This window comes from Electrophorus electricus, chromosome 12 (genome assembly GCF_041902795.1).
Source record: "Electrophorus electricus isolate QZ-2024a chromosome 12, ASM4190279v1, whole genome shotgun sequence".
In the NCBI taxonomy this organism is placed as follows: domain Eukaryota; kingdom Metazoa; phylum Chordata; class Actinopteri; order Gymnotiformes; family Gymnotidae; genus Electrophorus; species Electrophorus electricus.
In genome coordinates, this window is record NC_137508.1 from 1,366,513 (window position 1) to 1,385,571 (window position 19,059).

Genomic DNA, 19,059 nt, shown 5'->3' on the forward strand with positions numbered 1-19,059 from the left:
CGCCTCTCTTCATCTTTCTCAGCAGTAAGACACAGAAAGCCACTAAATTCTATGGACTTCTTATGGAAATTCCCAAGTGTGTCAATGAGGGCGGCCACTTTAATAACCCTAAAAGGAAGACATCTGTCTTCAGGAAGACTAACTCACCATCTTGGCACCTACTTGCAGTATTTAAGTAGCCTATTTCATGGAATTAATCTTGGAAAGGAAAGTTTGTGCTGACCACTGCAATCGTTTTTCTTTGTGGTATTTTCATATCGTTGCAAACATCCTAGCAGACTAGCATTTCGAAGTCGGACTTTCTGAGATGAGGTACAGTGCGATCTGGGGCCACACCGCAAGGGGGCAGCATGGAGACCCTTTAATTGTTTTTATTATTATTTCTTATTTACGCGGATCTGCTATACAAGGTTTCTGCTTTGAGGTGTATGGGACCCAGTGACGCACTAATACTGGCAAGTGGAAAGCAAATCCCAGTTCACTCCAGAAACATGACAAACAGGTGTCCGTCCAGACAGCGAGCGGGCACTGTCCGGCCTAAAAGAGGGCGTCTGGCCACTGGCCACTCTATTCTCAGATGTCATACTGTTGATGCTTACGCGGAAAGCAAAATAAAAGTAAATAAGTACATCAAACAAAACGCTTAGAAGTGTCCGTTATCATGTCTTATTAAAAAAAAAAAGTTAATATGAAATTCCAACCCTTGTTTGAGTTAGGGTTAGATTTGAATAAACAAATACTTTAAATGATCCTAACATTTAACAGAGTGTCTGTCGCTTTTTTTGTTTGGTTGGTTTGTTTGTTTTTGTAGCCTAAATAAACCCTGTTCACATGATCTGAATACCGTTAGCATGCTCAAGTTTCGGCAAGCGGTGTCACTGAGGCTCCGGCAGCTCCCTGGCTTAAAGAAAGCCAAGTGTCACTGCTTCTTGATAAAGGATGTCGTGTGCAGCTTACAGTGACTTGAGGTTGTTTCACCTTTTGCCCTCACGTTATAGGTCACTAGAAGAGGCCTTTAACTTCAGACGCGTGTGAGAATGGAGACATTTCCATAGCCTGAGGTCTGTGTTGGATGTGGTGTTTGACTTGCTTTGGTAAAATACCTCTCATAAGTATTAATGTAAAATACCTCTCATAAGAATTAATGTAAAATACCTCTTACAAGTATTAATGTAAAATAGCTCATAAGTATTAATGTAAAATACTTCTCTTATAGGAATTAATGTAAAATACCTCTCATAAGTATTAATGAAAGATACCTCTCATAAGTATTAATGTAAAATACCTCTCTTATAAGTATTAATGTAAGATACCTCTCATAAGTATTAATGTAAAATACTTCTCTTATAAGAATTAATGTAAAATACCTCTTATAAGTATTAATGTAAAATACCTCTCATAAGTATTAATGTAAAATACCTCTCTTATAAGTATTAATAGTAGTAGGGAGAACATGAAGTTTAATAGATCTTTTGACTACACAGTTCTCAGGCTCATTCAGAGATGATAAAGTCTACACTGTGCATTTATATAATTCTAGCTCTTAAAGAATTGCTCTTGTTTAAGTTATGATTAAGCTACTAAATAAAGCCTTACAAAATGTTCCTAGAACCAAGTTTATTGTTACAACCACTAAGAATCATAAAAGTAAACTCTTCTCTGATTCAGTGAGATCAAAGTCATACCCAGAGCGAGTACTGTGTGTAACAGTACTGTGTGTAGTACACATAGTACTGCTCTCTCTCTCTCTCTCTCTCTCTCTCTCTCTCTCTCTCTCTCTCTCTCTCTCTCTCTCTCTCTCTCTCTCTCTCTCTCTCTCTCTCTCTCTCTCTCTCTCTCTCTCACCTCCTTCACCCAGGCCAGTAGCCTCTGGAGAGAGTCCTGGTGCTTGTGTTCCCATCGTGTAACCAGAAATCCTTCCATACTGTAGCAGTACTGTGTGTGGCAGTACTGTGTATAGTTATACTGTGTGTAGCAGTACTTTGTGTAGCTATACTGTGTGTAGATGTACTGTATGTAGCTGTACTGTGTGTAGCAGAAGTGTATGCAGCTATACTGTGTGTAGCAGTACTGTGTGTAGCTGTACTGTATGCAGCTATACTGTGTGTAGCTGTACTGTGTGTGGCAATCCTGTGTGGCAATACTGTATGTAGCTGTACTATGTGTAGCTGTACTGTGTGTAGCTGTACTGTATGCAGCTATACTGTGTGCAGCTGTACTGTGTGTGGCAATCCTGTGTAGCTATACTGTGTGTAGCAGTACTTTGTGTAGCTATACTGTGTGTAGTTGTACTGTATGTAGCTGTACTGTGTGTAGCTGTACTGTGTGTAGCTGTACTGTGCATGGCAGTCCTGTGTGGCAATACTGTATGTAGCTGTACTATGTGTAGCTGTACTGTGTGTGGCTGTACTGTGTGTAGCTGTACTGTGTGTGGCAGGACTGTATGCAGCTATACTGTGTGTAGCTGTACTGTGTGTGGCTGTACTGTGTGTAGCTGCACTGTGTGTGGCAGGGCTGTATGTCGCTATACTATGTGTACTATGTGGGTTCAATGTCAGTTGAAAGAATTAATGTTATTATTTACTGGAGCTTTCCAGTGGTTTTAAATTGGTCATGAAAAGCATGTCACTGCTAAAATGGAAAAATAATATCCTGATTTCCAGATCAGACGTCCAGTCTGGATTTTATCCATCCCACATCTGGAACCCAAATAAACTACATTAAAAAGTGCAGTTTAATTCTGGGAGAAAAAAAACCCTGCAACATTCTAGGCTCAATTTTATTTTGACTTTTGGACATTTTGAAAGAAGCAGCTCAGACATTTCAATAATATATAATAGATTTAACCTCTCCCCCCCCTTCTCTCTCCCTCTCCCTCTCTCTCGCGAGGTGACTTTGACCTCAGGGAAGAGGAGCTCCCAGAAGTCAAAGCTGGAGGTTTGTAATATAACACTACCCAGGTCTTAGTCCAGCAGGGATAGGAACAGTGATAAAACAGCTACACGATTTCCTACTATAACTCGAATTGTTTAGATGATGCCACACCACAACAGTCCAGATCAACCTATGCTAAGTAGATGTTTGTGTGAGAATAGTCTGATTTTTACCACAATGCGTCAGCATTTTCACACTGTTGACTCACTGCTGAAAATGTTTCATTACAGTCAGTGCAATTTAAAGCAGGAGATGCCAAGATTCAGCACTTAAATATAAAATCAGCCCCACTTGTTTAAGGACATTTTTTCAGCAAATTACAGCCACACAAATACTGCATGATGGAACAACAGACATTTGTAGACATTTAGACAAGGATTCCTGTGCATTATGTTAGTGTCGCAGACAAAAGCAAACTCCAGCACCCAGACCAAGACCAGACATTTTCTAATTTTGCTATTAATTGTAATAAAAAAGGCTATGCTATTATTTTATTATTATATTGTTGTTTTATTATTATTCTAAGAGTTTTTAGTGGTGAATATGCTGTACAGACTGGTGTTGGAAGGACATTATTATTACTTTCAACAAGCTGGCAAGAATATGCAGTGTTTTGCAAGAGCAAACATGCAGACCCAGACTTACAGGAATAAGGTCCAGACTCAGACCAAGGCCATGTTTGTGTGGTCTCCAGACCTTACAAAGACAAGGCCATGTTCTTGTAGTCTTGAAACCTCTTTGAAATCAAGCCCCTAAGACTCCAGCTCTGCCCAGTACGCACAAGGTTCAATAGAACAGAGCCACAACTCAGCCAACCCTGGCTTCTTACATTAATCTACTAAGTAAACAGGCACATGTTCTTTTGGAATTAGCAACCATAAACAAGGTATTCAGTCTCTTCTGTTCAGTCTGTTAAATTATCTGACATCTTGGTATAGCCCCAGATGATGGGAAGTATTTGATGGATCTGGTCTGTTGGGAGGGTTAGACTTCCTATTTACAGACTAGCGAGCCATCATATCTTTGCCCATTTAGTCCCCCTTTTTATGGATTTGAGAAAAGTCATTATCACAAAGGGGGGAAAATCAGTAAGCCGTGCCCCGCCTGATCATAGTTTTGCGATTGTTCAGTTCACTTTAAGATGTTGACAGACTTCTGTTTAAAACATGACCTTTCTCCTCCTTTCTCTTCAGTTATAATTGTGGTCTAAACATGCAGGCTCTCCTTGTGCTAATGCATGTGCATATGTATACATATATTTCAAGAGGATCCTATATTGCTCCCATGCCTGCAGTAAAAGCACTGTGCCTAAGATGACTGTTTAGTCTACAGTAAGCAGAAGGTGTTCAGTATTTTCTACATATTTTACTGTAATTGAATAACAAATTACATGTTTAACGTTGACTGCTCAGCAAGACAATGGTGAGTAACTATGTGTGGTCGTATTGACAACCAGAACAATGCAAACAGATTGAAAACACAATCCAGAGAATGATAGCCAATCAGCAGGCAAGGACCAACATCCACAACAGCAAGAGGTAAAAAAAAAAAAAACACACCAAAAGGGGAAAAGTGCAAAGCTCTAAATAAACAGATTCCAGGGTCAAAACATGACAGATCAGATTCACGGGAGAAAAAACTGTAAATTACACAACTCTAAATACACTAAATTGCTGCTGGGCCACGTGAGAGACTAACTGGTAGAAACAAGGAATAACTGGAAACACGAGGGAGATAAACTAATATTTGGGCCAGGTCGTCCTCTGCTGGTAAGTGGAGGGGATTGCTGGGTGCCACACTAATGCGTATTAAAATTTTATTACATCAGTATTTATGTCATTTATTTAGGATGTATTAGCAATTAGTATTGAGATACATTTTTCTATATTTTGCTCAATTTTTGTATATTATACTGTACAGCAATTACCACAGACTAATTGAATGTAAGACCCAGCTACTACCAAAATGTAACATCTTTTCAACCTCACTTTGCTTGCCTGGTAGGGCTGCAGAGTGGCTGTGTGGGAACCGATGAGAAGGTCTCCTAACTCCAAGAGCTGGGCTTCAACCACGCCCTCAACAATAAGACCATTAGATTAGATGAGGGATTAGATGAGTCACTTAACGTGGCATATAGGCTCCCATTGGTAACTTTATCTCAGTCCCACGTATGTTAGGGTTTTCATAACAACATCTCAAAACAAGGAACAATTGTTTGGGAAGTTTCATTAGGATTATGTGTTGAGCGGGTAAACAAGACTGCCAGTGTTCTATGTAATTCCTCTTTCTACAGGTGGGGTGGCTTTGGCAGCGTTGTGCCAAATCGCTCTCTGTGGGAGTATTGCCACATACAACGACACTACCACACAAACAGGTAGCCATCTGCTGAATGCACCGCTTATGTCAGAGTGGCAGGAACGAAAAGTGACAATATAAAAATCCATTGAATTAGGGTTCCTTTCAGATTAAAAACACCACAATGTAATAATCCATATTCCTCTCAGATTCGATTCTGATCATTAACTGCGGATTTTGTTATAGGTGAGGTTCTTACAGTGCTAAAAATTAAGCTATTACATTTCAAAAGGTTAAGTTGTTACATGTTACCAACAAAGTAAATCTATCAAATCAATTTGAGTTCCTGATCTGATCTGATATGTGATTTGTTTCATGGCCGGATGCCAATTCTCATATGATGCGTATGGAAGGATTTCTGGTTACACGATGGGAACACAAGCACCAGGACTCTCTCCAGAGGCTACTGGCCTGGGTGAAGGAGGTGAGAGAGTGAGAGAGTGAGAGAGGGAGAGAGAGAGAGAGAAAGAAAGAAAGAGAGACAGAGAGAGAGAAGACAGGCAAGACCAAGCATCTGAATACCACACAATACAGACTTCAAAGAGCGCTGCCTAATTATAGTTATAGATCCTATTATAACCTCATCACCATTCTCTTACATTTTGCATCAGTGTTCAAAGAACTTAATTAACATGTTATTGAACAGGGCTTAATGAAATGCCACTAAACAGAATAAATGTAGCAGAATAGAATCAAAGAGACAAAGTAAAGGGAATAGCATGTGGCTCTAAATATGGAAATTACCCATAAATACGTGGGGAACTTGTCTAATTCATGATGAATATTGATGATTGTTGATATAGTATTGTAGACTATCTGTTCTGCAGCCTGTGGAATAAACAGCATGTAGACAGCAATAACAAGTTGATAATTATTATATAGATGTGAAATCATGTGTATGAATTCAGTGCCATGTGTATAATTATGTATAATTTTCCTCATTAATATGTAATTTGGTCTACCGTGCAGTCAATAATATATTTAACAGATGGCTTCTTTAAAGGACCTTTCCAGTAATTTACTAGTGAATTCTGTGGTCTAATATTGGCCAGGTTGTATATCATTAATGTAGACACTTCCAGTGGTCTAATGTCAGCCAGGTTGTATATCATTAACGTAGACACTCCTAGCATATAATCTGCAAATTTCTTTATTTACTTCCGCATACTTTTTGTCATGTACCTTCCTGATAGTCCAGAGCTCACTGGGAAAACCAGTAAATCCCCACCAGGAATTGCTATTCCGTACAATTGCTTCCCACATTGTGGTGTGCCTGTAATGTGTGCTTTTTTTTCCCAGGGAACACATCATTGTGCTGCATTTATGGCTAAGATAAAGGGTGCCAACACTGGCCAAGCTTTTAGAAAGACGTAACCAATTAACCACAGCCACACTTTCCTAACTCGACTGTTCAACTGCAGACCTGCAATCTGTTTGTTTCTCACAGAATAGCATTAATCAGATATTTCACCAGATAACAACTGGTCAAATGCATTTAATAAATAGTGACCTCAGATAGGTTACACTGGTGAAGTCAAACTGGGTGTGACTGAGACATGTGGTGTGGCTGCTGTCACAGAGTGGGGGCTCTTTGGTCTGGTGGTCAGAGCACACATTTACCAGCAAGGAGACTTGGGTTTTAAGACTGGATCTGGCTGCTGCTCTCAGCCTCCTTCAAACTAAGTCACAGTTATTTTCCCTTTAAGGTCTTATTTTTATATTCGCCTAGATTTTATAGTTCTTAAAGATGAAAACCATGAAATCCTGAATGTATATGTTTGATTTTGCAAATTCAAAGAAAACCTTGGTTTGGCAACAAAAGCACTCAGAGGCTGTAGTTCTTGTGGTGTGGTTGTGTGTGTTTGTTATATGTGTGTGTGTGTGTGTGTGTGTGTGTGTGTGTGTGTGTGTGTGTGTGTGTGTGTGTGTGTGTGTGTGTGTGTGTGTGTGTGTGTGTGTGTGCATGTGCACTTGGCCCCCTATTACACAGAATATTACCGGGATCTCACTGTGTGTAAGCGTACTTAGCATCTACTTGTCTAGATGTTTTCTGCTTCACACCTCATTTAGAATCACATTGGGTTTTGTCACCTGGGCAACCATGTTCATCTAATGTGAACCTGTGACAGTTTAAACAAGGGATGAAAAACAGGAATACACCCAGTCATCAGAGGCCCACACGTTTAATCAGGCCTGGGATAGTTCTGTAGCAGTCCTAATATGGACTCTTCTCATTCTGGCCTCCAGAGACACCTCTCTCCCTGATTTGAAAGCCAGTGCATGAGTACAAGCAAGAAAACTAAAATTACAACTAAAATTGATATCAACAATAAATCATTTAGGGTTGTTTTGTGGCTGAGAGTCTATTACAGTTAAGAGCAAAGAGAGAAAAAGTAAAATTACAGAATTACAAAAATTACAGGTGATCATCCTCATCAATTTTCGTTTATCATCAATAATTTTAAAATATGTGATAAACATGTACAAGTTAGTGAGTGTTGCGTTTAAGTGTTGCTCTGGAGTTCTGAATGTCCCCCAGAATGTATTGGGAGAAAGTCTAGCGTGGATTAAATCCATGGATTAGATCCAGCCATACGACGTTCATCTTGATGCTTAATGCATTTTGTTCATTATTCTCTCGACTGAATAAGACAAAGTCAACGCTTTAGGTTTTTATAAAATAAGGGAGACTCCTCCCAATTTAAGTGACTGTTCCAGCAGGTCCTCTGTAGTTGACGTAAAGTAAAACTGCGGTAAACTGTATTAAACTGTTTTGCAAAAATAGTTGACAGTTGCAACATATTGGCAGTTTCGTAGGAACAGCCAAAAACTGCATTAATTGCACTGCCGGCTCTTTAAAAGTAAGCACGCTCGGGGGCAGGGCTACGCGCGCACCCTTGCGAGCTGATTTGCTTCAGAGATCACAGCGGTGCAGGCCACGAGACGGAATAGTCGTGCTGGATAACGTGTTTTTCCTTTTACTCAGTAAAAACTCTCACAATGATCATCGTGGTTGAGGATCAGGTAAGGGGCGAGGTTGGCGCTGTAGGCTGGTATTCCATGGCTTGCTTTGCAGTAAGAGCCGTTAGGGGGATGCGGTTATTGTACTGGTGGGTTCAGGCAAGCTGGCATTTAAGATGGATAAAGCTCCAGAAACGACGTTATCCAGCGCACTAGACAGCAAACGTGACCACGCAAACGCTTAAACCACCCAGACAGCAGGCAGGCTGCGCTTGGGTTGATGGCCTTCCCCCAGATAGGGACTGTGTGCTCACTGCAGCTGGCTGTCATCGGGCCAGCGCGCCTCTGAAAAGCGTTCAAAAATTAGCAAAGTGAAAACGAGGACAAGAATACAGGAAAGCGCGCAGAGAAATACTTCTAATATTGCTTAGCGCTTGTTTAGCTGCCTTAGGTTATCTAGCAGGCTAGCGACATGGTAGCAGCAAAATAAAAGCCGGTAACCTAGCTTATTTTAGCTTAGCTAACGGGGTAGAGTAGGCCTGCAAACGAGAGAAGCGGAATATTTTCAGGCTACGATTGTGGAGGAAAAATGCTTGCGCGAAGTGTATGTTTGTTTTGTGGCGACCGCAAGAACACAAAACTGTTTTCGGTCGAAAATATGGCCAAAAGACTTTTATACACCTAGACAGGAGTCTGCGCGCGCGAGCTTCCGAGGCACGCCTAGCGCGAGGTCCGGTCTCCGCCGCGTGGGGTTGAAATGACTAGTTGTGGGTCTGTAACGGGGTAAATCTAACTAAACTACCCCAGCTAGGCGCACTAAAATAGTGAGGCATTCATTAGGACCACGTGGCTTTGCGCTAGCTAAGTGTATTTAAATGTGAGCCCTGTATGCAGATAAAATTATTACGTTGACTAACTGATTGTATGAATCTGCGCAGAGTACACGGACTATGACATTCTGCCGTTTTAAACTTTGTTCGTTTTACTAAAACATACCAAAATACTATGGAAATCTACACCATTTCGCTTTAAATGCTAACTGAAATCAAGATCAGAAGGATCTAAATGTAGTTGCACGAGTTAACTTTGATTACATATTTTTCTAATTATTCCTGTAACTATTTAACATGTCCACAAAAAACGTGAAATTCGAAGACCTTGGCTACCCGCACTTTTATTGTAGGCTACCATTTTCCACACTGAACTCTTGATGCATTTAAAGGTTGATGAATGAGTGTTGCACGCAGGTTGAAGGTGCATTACCTGAGTCTGAAGAAGCATCACTTCTTGCGGTTAAGTAGGTGAAGACAACACAGAAACGTTCCGACTTCCATTCCTTCACATAAACAAAAACACAAACATGCCCACTACGAAATTAATTTTTTTTGATGGTGAAATTATAAACCTATGAACACTTAGAATTTGTAACAACCATTTGGTGCTGTGAGAATATTCATTCACACTTGTTCTGTGTAATGGGCTCCTGTGACCTGTGTTAGGAAGTGGGCTTCGACTCATGTGACCTCCTCCTCTGAAGGTGGTTCACCAAACGTGTTACTTTACTTGACTGTCTAAGTGATGGATATTACAAAACAAACCGAAGAGGTAAACCTGTCGCTCAGAACACTGCAGTGCATCATGTGGCTCACATTTACATACCCGTCCGGGAGGAATGTCACAAATTCTGCGTGCCAACTTCGTCCCCTTCGCATGTAACGAGTCTCTCCGTTTTGGAAAAACACTAGCAGTGTTGGCTCTAGTTTTCAGTACGTTTCTTGTCGTGCCTGGCGATGCATGGAGCTTACTGGGTTCTGCAATATTTTTCTTTGCCAAAGAAAAGGAGATGAGGCGGAGTAAGGGGTGTTGAGGAGCGTCTGTTAAAGTGAATGACTAACAGGTCAGTGTCAATACAAACCAAGATCAGGTACCTAATAAATGTGCTGATGCCATTGCTAAAACAATATCATATTTTATGTTCTACAGTTTCTTTGAATTGGTTAAAGGGGAGTGGGTTAAACAAGGGTTTGTTTAGATGTTTATCAAGTTTCCATTAGGCTTCAGATTTGCTACCATTTTCCATTACTGCGGGGAGGGGGAAGACCTTTTTCTACTGTCGGGTCCTTTTCTCTTGACTTCTACTGTCCCAGTGTCTGACAGCTTCATGTCGTCCTGTGCAGTTGTGAGAAATGTATTGAATTTGGGAGACACATGGAGAACACCCAGATAGGGACTTGAACCCAAGACCTTAGAGACAAACATGCTAACCGCCAAGCCAAGATCAGGACTCCAGTTCTCAGTGTGTAGTGAGTTCTGGTGTTCAGTACTCAGTGTGTAGTTCTCTCCACGCGTCTATAGATGCAGAATTCTGTTTGCCTTTAGCTCAGTGCTGCTTGGCTGTGTTGTTGAAAATGTAGATGTACCTTCTCAGCCATATTGCCTTTCCTTTTCCATGTTAACATAGCTGGATAATTTGCTGCCTGGTTTCACAGTGTCGTGTAATGCCCGTGTCATGAATTTCACCTACTAACCTAAATGCAGTTTTTCCATCTCTGAATAATCTGTTCTACACTTACATGTAGAAATGACTCACTGAGATTGCCCACGCTGAGACGCACTATAGCTACGCTTCCTTTGACTGGGTGCTTGATGTTCCTGATTTCCGCCTCCTCTAAATTCTCCTCTAGGAAGCCTTTGACAAAACTTTGGCAGAAGCAGGAGACAAACTTGTTGTGGTTGACTTCACAGCCACATGGTGCGGACCCTGTCAGAGTATTGCTCCCTTTTACAAGGTGAGTAAATTCTTTTAGATTTAATATTGCAACAATAATCTATTACATTTTAGACAATCATGCATGATGCACAACACAAATGTAAAGAAACAGTACATAAAGAAGTCTAGTAAAAAAAAATTTAAAAATTAACCTTGGCTGTGGTTAATATCTCTGAACCTTTTTGTCTACCTACACAAACATTAGCTGCTGTTTTTTGATGATAATGACCTTCATGGAGAGGCATTTGCATTCTGCATTTTTCCTGTTTGTTCTTGGTTTGCACCACACTCCTGTTTTGACACAGCTTGCAACATGCTGAAAGTTTAGAGTGAGGTGGATTTTTCTGACATGTTTAATGACCATTTGATCATTTGTCTGTCTGCCTCTAGAGTCTGTCTGAAAAAGAAGGCAACTCCGTAGTGTTCCTTAAGGTAGACGTGGATGACGCACAGGTGTGTGTGTGTGAGTGAGAGAGAGAGAGATAATCAAATTAAATGTCATATTACACCTGATGTTTTCACTGAGGTCTGAACAAGACAATTATAAGTGGAAATGGTGCAGTCATTTCTGATAAACACCTAAATTAAACCAACTAATTAAATCTGATGGGATCATTTGCCAGCATCAGACCACATTAAGTCTCTCTGATCGTAGCCACTAAGGGGCAGTAATGTAACTGAGTTGATTCGCAGTTGTGTTTGTGGACATCACTTGTCTGTCGGTCTGCATAGCGTTTTTCTGTGGTCTGTTAGACTTATCCGTGTTTTTAGATGTGACGCTTTATCCAACACTCCTATTTAACCTGGAAAAAAGCATGTTCTTTTCAGATGGGGTTCTTTAGGTGAGCAGTATCTGAAATGTTGAGCACTGGGTTTGAAAGTTCTCAGCATCTCATAGGTGGATGTCTTTCTCTTTACCTTTTTCTTGTAGGATGTGGCCCAGTCTTGTGAGATCAAATGTATGCCAACATTCCACTTTTACAAGAATGGAAAGAAGGTAGGTTGATGGGTGAGGGGATTCATTCCATTTAATTATTCCATGTAAAGTTTCCAAGTAAGGAACCTTCAGGAAGACCACTGAAACAGCTGCTGTTTAGAGAGCTTGTTTGTTTTACGCAGGCCAGTTTTCCCCTTGATGTCTTCTTCACAGTAAGACCTTTTGTGATTTGTTGCTTGTTTTCTTCTGTCCTGCAGATTGATGAATTCTCTGGGTCCAATCAGGCGAAACTGGAGGAGTTGGTGAATAGCCATAAGTGAAGGGACTCGAGTGCACACGAAGCTTAGCCTAAACACACCAGCTCTCAGTATCCCTCAGGCATGGTTTGGTCACTTAATGAGCTTCGGTCCAGTTAGTAGTGAGGTGTCGTATAGTAATGGCAGGCTTGCCTTCCTCATGTCACTGAATTGCCATAAGTAAAGGTCAGTCTGTACTGTTTGTCATTTTGTTCTTCTTAAACCATGTAGCCTCACTTTTTATGCTCAGAAAGCTCACCTGTGTCACCTGATTCAGGTCTAATAAATGAATACAGTTCTACACAACACACCACCTCTGGCTCATCATCTTATTCAACAATGTTGAAGTATTTCTTCCTTCAGGTGGAGAGTTTGGTAGGAGCAGGTGCTTCCCCAGACTGTGTAATAAGGTACCAGAGCTTGACGGAGGCTTGGACAAACGTAAGACCACAGCAGTAGCAAGAAAGTTTATTCCTTCAAACTGAATGCAGTGTTGACAGAAGTAAAACGTGCCACCTGGCTCCCCGCCCCCCTTTTTAAATAAAAAATAAAATATAATTTTTTAAATTATTTTTTTTAAACAGGAAATTTGGTAATTCTCACATTCTACCGGCTACTGTTGAAATGTACCATGGGGGGGGGGGGGGGGAACCCAAGTCTATTCTGTTACCAGGTAATAAAAAAGGATATGTTGACCAACATCCACTTCATCAGAAGAAGGAAGTGTCACTGCTTGCCTGTGTGAGCATAGTTCAGGAGGAAACTGTCATTTATTGTTTTAAAAACACTGGACAAACCTGCTTATTGCAGCCTTAAACAGATGCTGGTTTTCTAGCTCCAGCCAAAGTAAACGGTACAAAAGAAACCAGTTAACTATCAAAAACATTAAAAATATAAGAATAACAGGAAATGTAGAGATTTTTCAGTCTTGTCAAAGTGTGGCAATATGCATATTTCAGCATTATTATTTAAACTCTATGAATTCTCTCCTGCCGTTTCTTAAGAACACAGCGGACAATCAGAAAAAACAAGACCAATTACAACAAGGACAGTAACGACAACCCCTAATGCTGACCTTGATGCCCTTGTGCACTGCAGGTAGCTCTTCTTTCCAGCACTTTTGAGTTTATATACTACACTGCACTCCAGATTCTTCTAATTTTCCCTTTGAATGGCAGCAACTGTGAACGTCTCGGGGGGGGGGGGGGGGGGAAATTAACACTTCCTTTCCGCTTTCAAAAGCTGAGAGCTTGGACACATCAGTTCCGTAACAGGTGTAAATCTGAAAACAGGACTCCTTACCAAATGAGATCTGATTCATGTCCAGAGAGCTGGATGTGAAGGAGCCAAATCGAATTGTTTGATCAAGAACCTTTTACAAATTTGAGGTGAGTTCTACAATATGAGGTCACACAGTCTGGTTGATTGTCGTTTCAGCTGTTTAATGGCATCAGTCAAAAAGAAATGCAGTGTGTGAAACTGAAAGTCACCTGATTCATAAGCTGCTCTTCCAGTACGGGTCGCGCTGTCGAGCTGGGTATACATTGGTTTTGGATCGTTTTCTTTTTCCACCGTATACATGTATATGGCAGCTGACAATTGTATGTCAATCCCTGGTTTCGCGTTGGTGACAGCCTCGTCCCACGCATCTGAGAAACCATTTGTAGCATTCAGTTCCTGCAGATAGTAGTGCGACATCACCAAGGCCTGCATTTCCTTCTCACAGGCTTCATAGGAAGCAGCCATGGACTGGGTAGCCATATTGAGGGGCAGGATGCTGCCCTGCAATGGCTAAGCATGACAATCACAAACACAAATGATTAGTCAGACAAATGAATATGAGGAGGATGAACACAGACAAATTAATACAGTCAGACAAATGCTATTGAGTGTTATTATAAAATGACCACAAGTAAGCTATTACACATTGAATGCAATTGGTTAAATGTAACCATCTGTAACTTATTTTCTCTGATTTAGAGTATATACGAACTGAAGCCTCTTGACCTTACATTTGTAAACGTCCTGCCACTACAAACACAAGGCCGGTGCGAGAGGAGAGCTTGTCATTGTAAATATATGGAACCTACCTTCCACACTGTCAGCAGTAAAAGCACCCTGGACACGCGCACACACACTGCCATGTTGATGAACTCTTAAGTCTTGCCTATGGGACAAACCACAGGGAAAACTTTACACTGACCTAAGTGTCAATGTAGTGTCCTCCACACATGCTGGGGCATAGCAAGTCAAAGGAAAAAATTGACTATAAAGTGTAGGTACACTTACAGAATGTCACCTTTAATTTCCACACACACGTTGACAGCATCTTGCCATATATCAGTCATGAGCATTCAGGCACAATAAAAACACCACCACAAAGCCATATATGATCTTAGTAGCTTAAGCCACTATACTGAACTTAGTGGCTTATGCATTATACTGACCTTGTGGCTTAAGACACTATACTGAATTTAGTGGCTTATGCATTATACTGACCTTGTGGCTTAAGACACTATACTGAACTTAGTGGCTTATGCATTATACTGACCTTGTGGCTTAAGACACTATACTGAACTTAGTGGCTTATGCATTATACTGACCTTGTGGCTTAAGAGGCCTCAGTGTCCAGGGAGTTTAAATCCAGTTATGAGATTAACAAAAGTTAAGTACACTGTGAATTTGTGGTGATTGGACAGCATCCATGCAAGTGCCAGCCTAACAAATAAGGCCCTTATAAACCTTTGCCACTTTGCTTTTTCTTTATTTGGAACTCAAGTTACCAGGGAATTTGTGGCAATGTTTGCCAAGCGAGTCTTGCGCACCTCCACAATTCAACAGATTGGCCTCCCTGCTTACTGACCCCGTTGACCTGCTCCTGATTCATCACCTTTCCCTTTAAAGCTGTTTGTTCCCACACATACTTTGCGAAGTATTGCCATGATCATCACATGTGTACCAAGCGTTTTGCCTGTGTGTGTGTGTCTGGTTTTCCACCTGTTTTGCTGCCTGGTTTACGCTACTGTTTGATCCCTAACTTGTATTTTTGTTTTGTTGGACTGATATCTGGCTCTTTACTTCATTGGGCTGTTTCATGGATCACCTCTTTGCCTGCTCCCTGTGCTCTGGTTGACTTCTCTCTGGGTTTGGATCTATGCATGGCCTCTGGATAATCCCTCTGTTAATAAAACCAACCATCTTCCAAATATCAAGCGTCTAGTTCTGGTCCTGTTCATTACAGTTGACTAATTTGACCAGATCTCATCATCTTTATCCCCTCTGCGCTCACTGAAAATAACAGAGAGCATAACAAATTTACATTTACATTTACGGCATTTAGCAGACGCTCTGATCCAGAGCGACTTACAAAAGTGCTTTGTCATTTACTCATAGAATATATCCAATTACAGTACAGTAGTTTAGAAATAAACATACCAATGAACTAGAATACTGTAGAATACAGGGATGAATGCTGATACCTAGAAGTGCAAAATAAAGGTACATCTTAAACAATAATAAGTGCTAGTTTGTTAAACAGCATAAACAGTGCCCTACAATAAGTACTAAATTAGTCAGTCGATAAGGGAGCAGTGTCAGTTGTGCTTGTCTTTTAAATATTCTGCGAATAGATGGGTCTTCAAATATGTAATAAGCAGTGGGTGGAATCATCATGGGAGGAAACATCCACTTAAATATGGATTGTGATTGGCTAAAAACTGCTTCAGTCTTGCTTGCGTCGGTGCCCAGTGTGGTTATGGGGTTTAACCCTTCTTTCACATGGCCTCACCTACTATTATACTTTACTTGTCAAGGTCAAGTTAATTTATATAGTACTTTTTACAACACAAGTTGTCACAAAGCAGCAAATTCATAAGATCTCTTCTCTAAAATCCATTTTAAAGATAACATGGAAAAAGTACACATTGCTGGGTAGCTTGCTAAGATGGCTGGCTAGCTAGCTGGTCAAGTTGTGTATTTTGTGGTAGTTTTCATTTATAATAACTGAATCAGCTGAGATAGTGAAACTTGGGTTTGTACTTTTGTTGGTTAACTTAGCTAACAGCTTGTTGTGTAGCGTTTCTAGTGTTTCTAGCTAATTGAGCTCGCTAGTGTTTGCTGTTAGCTAGCTAACTTGTTTAGCTAATAGCTTGCTAACATTAGCTAGCCTAGCTTTATTTTTTTACACAAAGCGGTTTAAAATTGTTTTAGAGTACGTAGTTTTTAAAGAGCGTTTTATACATTTAAATGGCATTTTGATGGTTTTGCAGCATATTTTACAGAGTAGTGAACTGTAATGTCTTATTTTGCTGCGATAGAGAGTTTATTTTACACTTGATATAAACTTTACCGCCGTATCTCTTCAAACCACTGTTTCTTGAAATGTTTCTTTATCAGACATTCCCACTCATGCCATATAATAAGGGTGTTACCAGCTATGACACAGTTAAGATCACTCCTCTTACGAGTACTCTGGAGTTCATATTCTACATCACACCAAGGATCTTTCTGCTCAGATTTCTCTTTAATAGCAGTGACTTTAACCTCATAGCGTAGAACAAACCTTACATTTCAAACCGATGTTCTAAATCAAGAAGTGCGATTTGGGTCTTTTACGTCCAGCTCTTTGCTACCAAACCTTAATCATTTTGGTAACAAGTCTTGCTTCATAATTCACACTTGTTTTGGAGCAGAAGTGTCCTAGTACTCATTTCTGAAAACCCATGAGAAAGAGGTGCTAATTCCCCCATACGAGGTGTTTAAACAGAATGGATTATTGCTTTTAAGATGTTGAATGGCATCAGTCAAAAAGAAATACAACCAGTAAAACTGAAAGCTACGTGCTATGTATTTTTCTTTTCCATCACGACATGCATCATTAAACATTTTATATACTGGCTTTCGTCCTCCCAGTGTGTACACGTATATGGCAGCAGCCTGACTCTTCGTGAGTATACTGTCTGCTTTGGCCTTATTCTTTTGATGATTTTTTAAAAGATGGGCCACTGGCATCCAATCACTGTACTTTGCAACAGAATCAATGTGTTTAAAATGTACAACCTCTGTCATAGACCTTGGGGGTATTCCTGTAAGTGGGCTTAGCAAACCTTCACTTAACCTGCAACTCTGAATTGAACCAACTCGACCAACATACTCAGATTCCAGAATAGTCAGTTAAAATGTCAGTGTTCAAAGTCAGTCAACCCTGAGAAGAATTTAAATGAAGTGCATTTGGGTAGATTGTGTTGATACTGTGATATTATTTTAATATAGAATATGTAATAAGGCCAATTCAAGAAGTAAAAATATTTTTTTACACATAGCAACTTCATTTATGTATTGTTAGTGTTGGCTGCAAGTTTTTCCCAAAGATGCCGCACATAACAGTCTGCTTTGCATGGATTCTAACCATACCAAGGTGCAAATGAACTATTGATTTATTGGCTAATAGTGGAAGTCTTATAGCTGATTTACATTTACATTTTTGCTATTTAGCTAGTACAATAGGTTAGAGATACAATTGATCTAGAAGAGCTGAAATACAGGGATCAGTACTGATGCCTAGATGTGGAAAACACATATAAGCTCTATTACAGAGCAATAACAAAATCAGAGCAATAACAAAAAACAACTAGCTTCAGACACGAAGCCATAAGCTTAACAGAATGTAAGGCAAAAGTAGTCAATCTCAGAGCCTACCTTAACCAGAGGATGATAGCAGAGAAAAACCAAAGCACACTGTTGATCTTCACACTATAGATTACAGGAAGAAGGATCATCTCCACAGGTTTTGCATATGATGATCTTGAGTTTCTTGCATCAGATTCCATAAGAACTGCACGTGTACAAAGTTGTAAGTATGAAAAGCAGCATATGTAAAACATGTTGTGTAATAAAGGAGCCACATTTATGTTTCATAATACAAAGAGTCAAATATGATGTTTATAGACATTTTGCAGATTTGTACTGAGATTAAATATTCATATGACATGAATCAAATGTGAAAACCTTTACTACAGGGGGATGGTAATGGATGGTGATGGTTTTGAGCATTTAGTGAGAAGTAATTTTATATATGGTGTCTCTTATGGACTTCACCATCAATGCCATGGTTCCTGCTTCTGGGTCATTGTGTGGTGTGGCAGGCAGTAAATTCTCCTTCCTTCTCAGGGGTGTCCACTCAATGCTCACTCAGGACCCGGTGTTTCTGTCTCAATCCTGGGTCTGGTCCTGCAGTGGGCAGGACTGTAACAGGGTCAGGATGTGGTGTCATAAGACAGAGCCGGCAGGGATACTGTGTGTGTTCAAGAAGGAAACCCAGTCTTAATCACATGGGAAGGAACATGTGATTATAAAACAATGACAGGAAGTGACATGCCTTGTACAAATTTGTTGCAGCCTACAATGCATCACATAGCCAATTATTATTAGACTATTGATGCCTTATTTATAACTATTATTAACTATTACTGATAGTGGAGAAAGCAAGTATGTGTGAAATAAAGCTTTGAATTGCAAGAAAACATTTTGTAACATTTTGCCTGCACATGAATGGTATGGAAAGAGTTCAGTTTGCATTTAGTACTGAAGGAGCAATAGGAATATGGGTATAAGCAGGCAAAAGACAGAAAAGACTCATGGTAAGATTTACACTGGCTAAGCCACAAATCTATATTTTAAAAGTCTAGTTATTGTAATTAAAGTTACATGGAGATCTTGATGACTTTCAAAGATTTATGCCTAAGCAAAAATCTACGTAAACAGAATACCCATGCATTAAATCTGTAGTTAAATCGAGTTTGAAGCCA

At 40.1% G+C, this 19,059-nt stretch overlaps 1 protein-coding gene, 1 long non-coding RNA gene and 1 pseudogene across 3 annotated transcripts; 2 read left to right on the top strand and 1 right to left on the bottom strand.

The window, feature by feature from the left end:
• The first annotated feature begins 2,961 nt into the window (after positions 1 to 2,961).
• On the top strand, positions 2,962 to 7,097 carry LOC145660283 (uncharacterized). Its single transcript, XR_014126528.1, has 3 exons — positions 2,962 to 4,703; positions 4,939 to 5,308; positions 5,643 to 7,097. It is a non-coding gene; the product is annotated as an uncharacterized LOC145660283 (long non-coding RNA).
• Positions 7,098 to 8,154: 1,057 nt separating this feature from the next.
• On the top strand, positions 8,155 to 12,561 carry txna (thioredoxin a). 2 transcript variants are annotated; one of them, XM_027032705.3, is made up of 5 exons: positions 8,155 to 8,313; positions 10,935 to 11,039; positions 11,411 to 11,473; positions 11,952 to 12,017; positions 12,215 to 12,561. In XM_027032705.3, exons 1-5 carry the CDS (start codon positions 8,290 to 8,292, stop codon positions 12,275 to 12,277), a joined length of 321 nt encoding a protein of 106 aa, XP_026888506.1. In that variant the 5' UTR covers positions 8,155 to 8,289; the 3' UTR covers positions 12,278 to 12,561. The 2 variants fall into 2 exon arrangements, with proteins under 2 accessions (XP_026888506.1, XP_081580968.1); XM_081724842.1 differs by lacking the exon at positions 11,411 to 11,473.
• Positions 12,562 to 12,696: 135 nt separating this feature from the next.
• On the bottom strand, positions 12,697 to 14,397 carry LOC113591979 (ecto-ADP-ribosyltransferase 5-like; annotated as a pseudogene).
• Between the last annotated feature and the right edge of the window lie 4,662 nt (positions 14,398 to 19,059).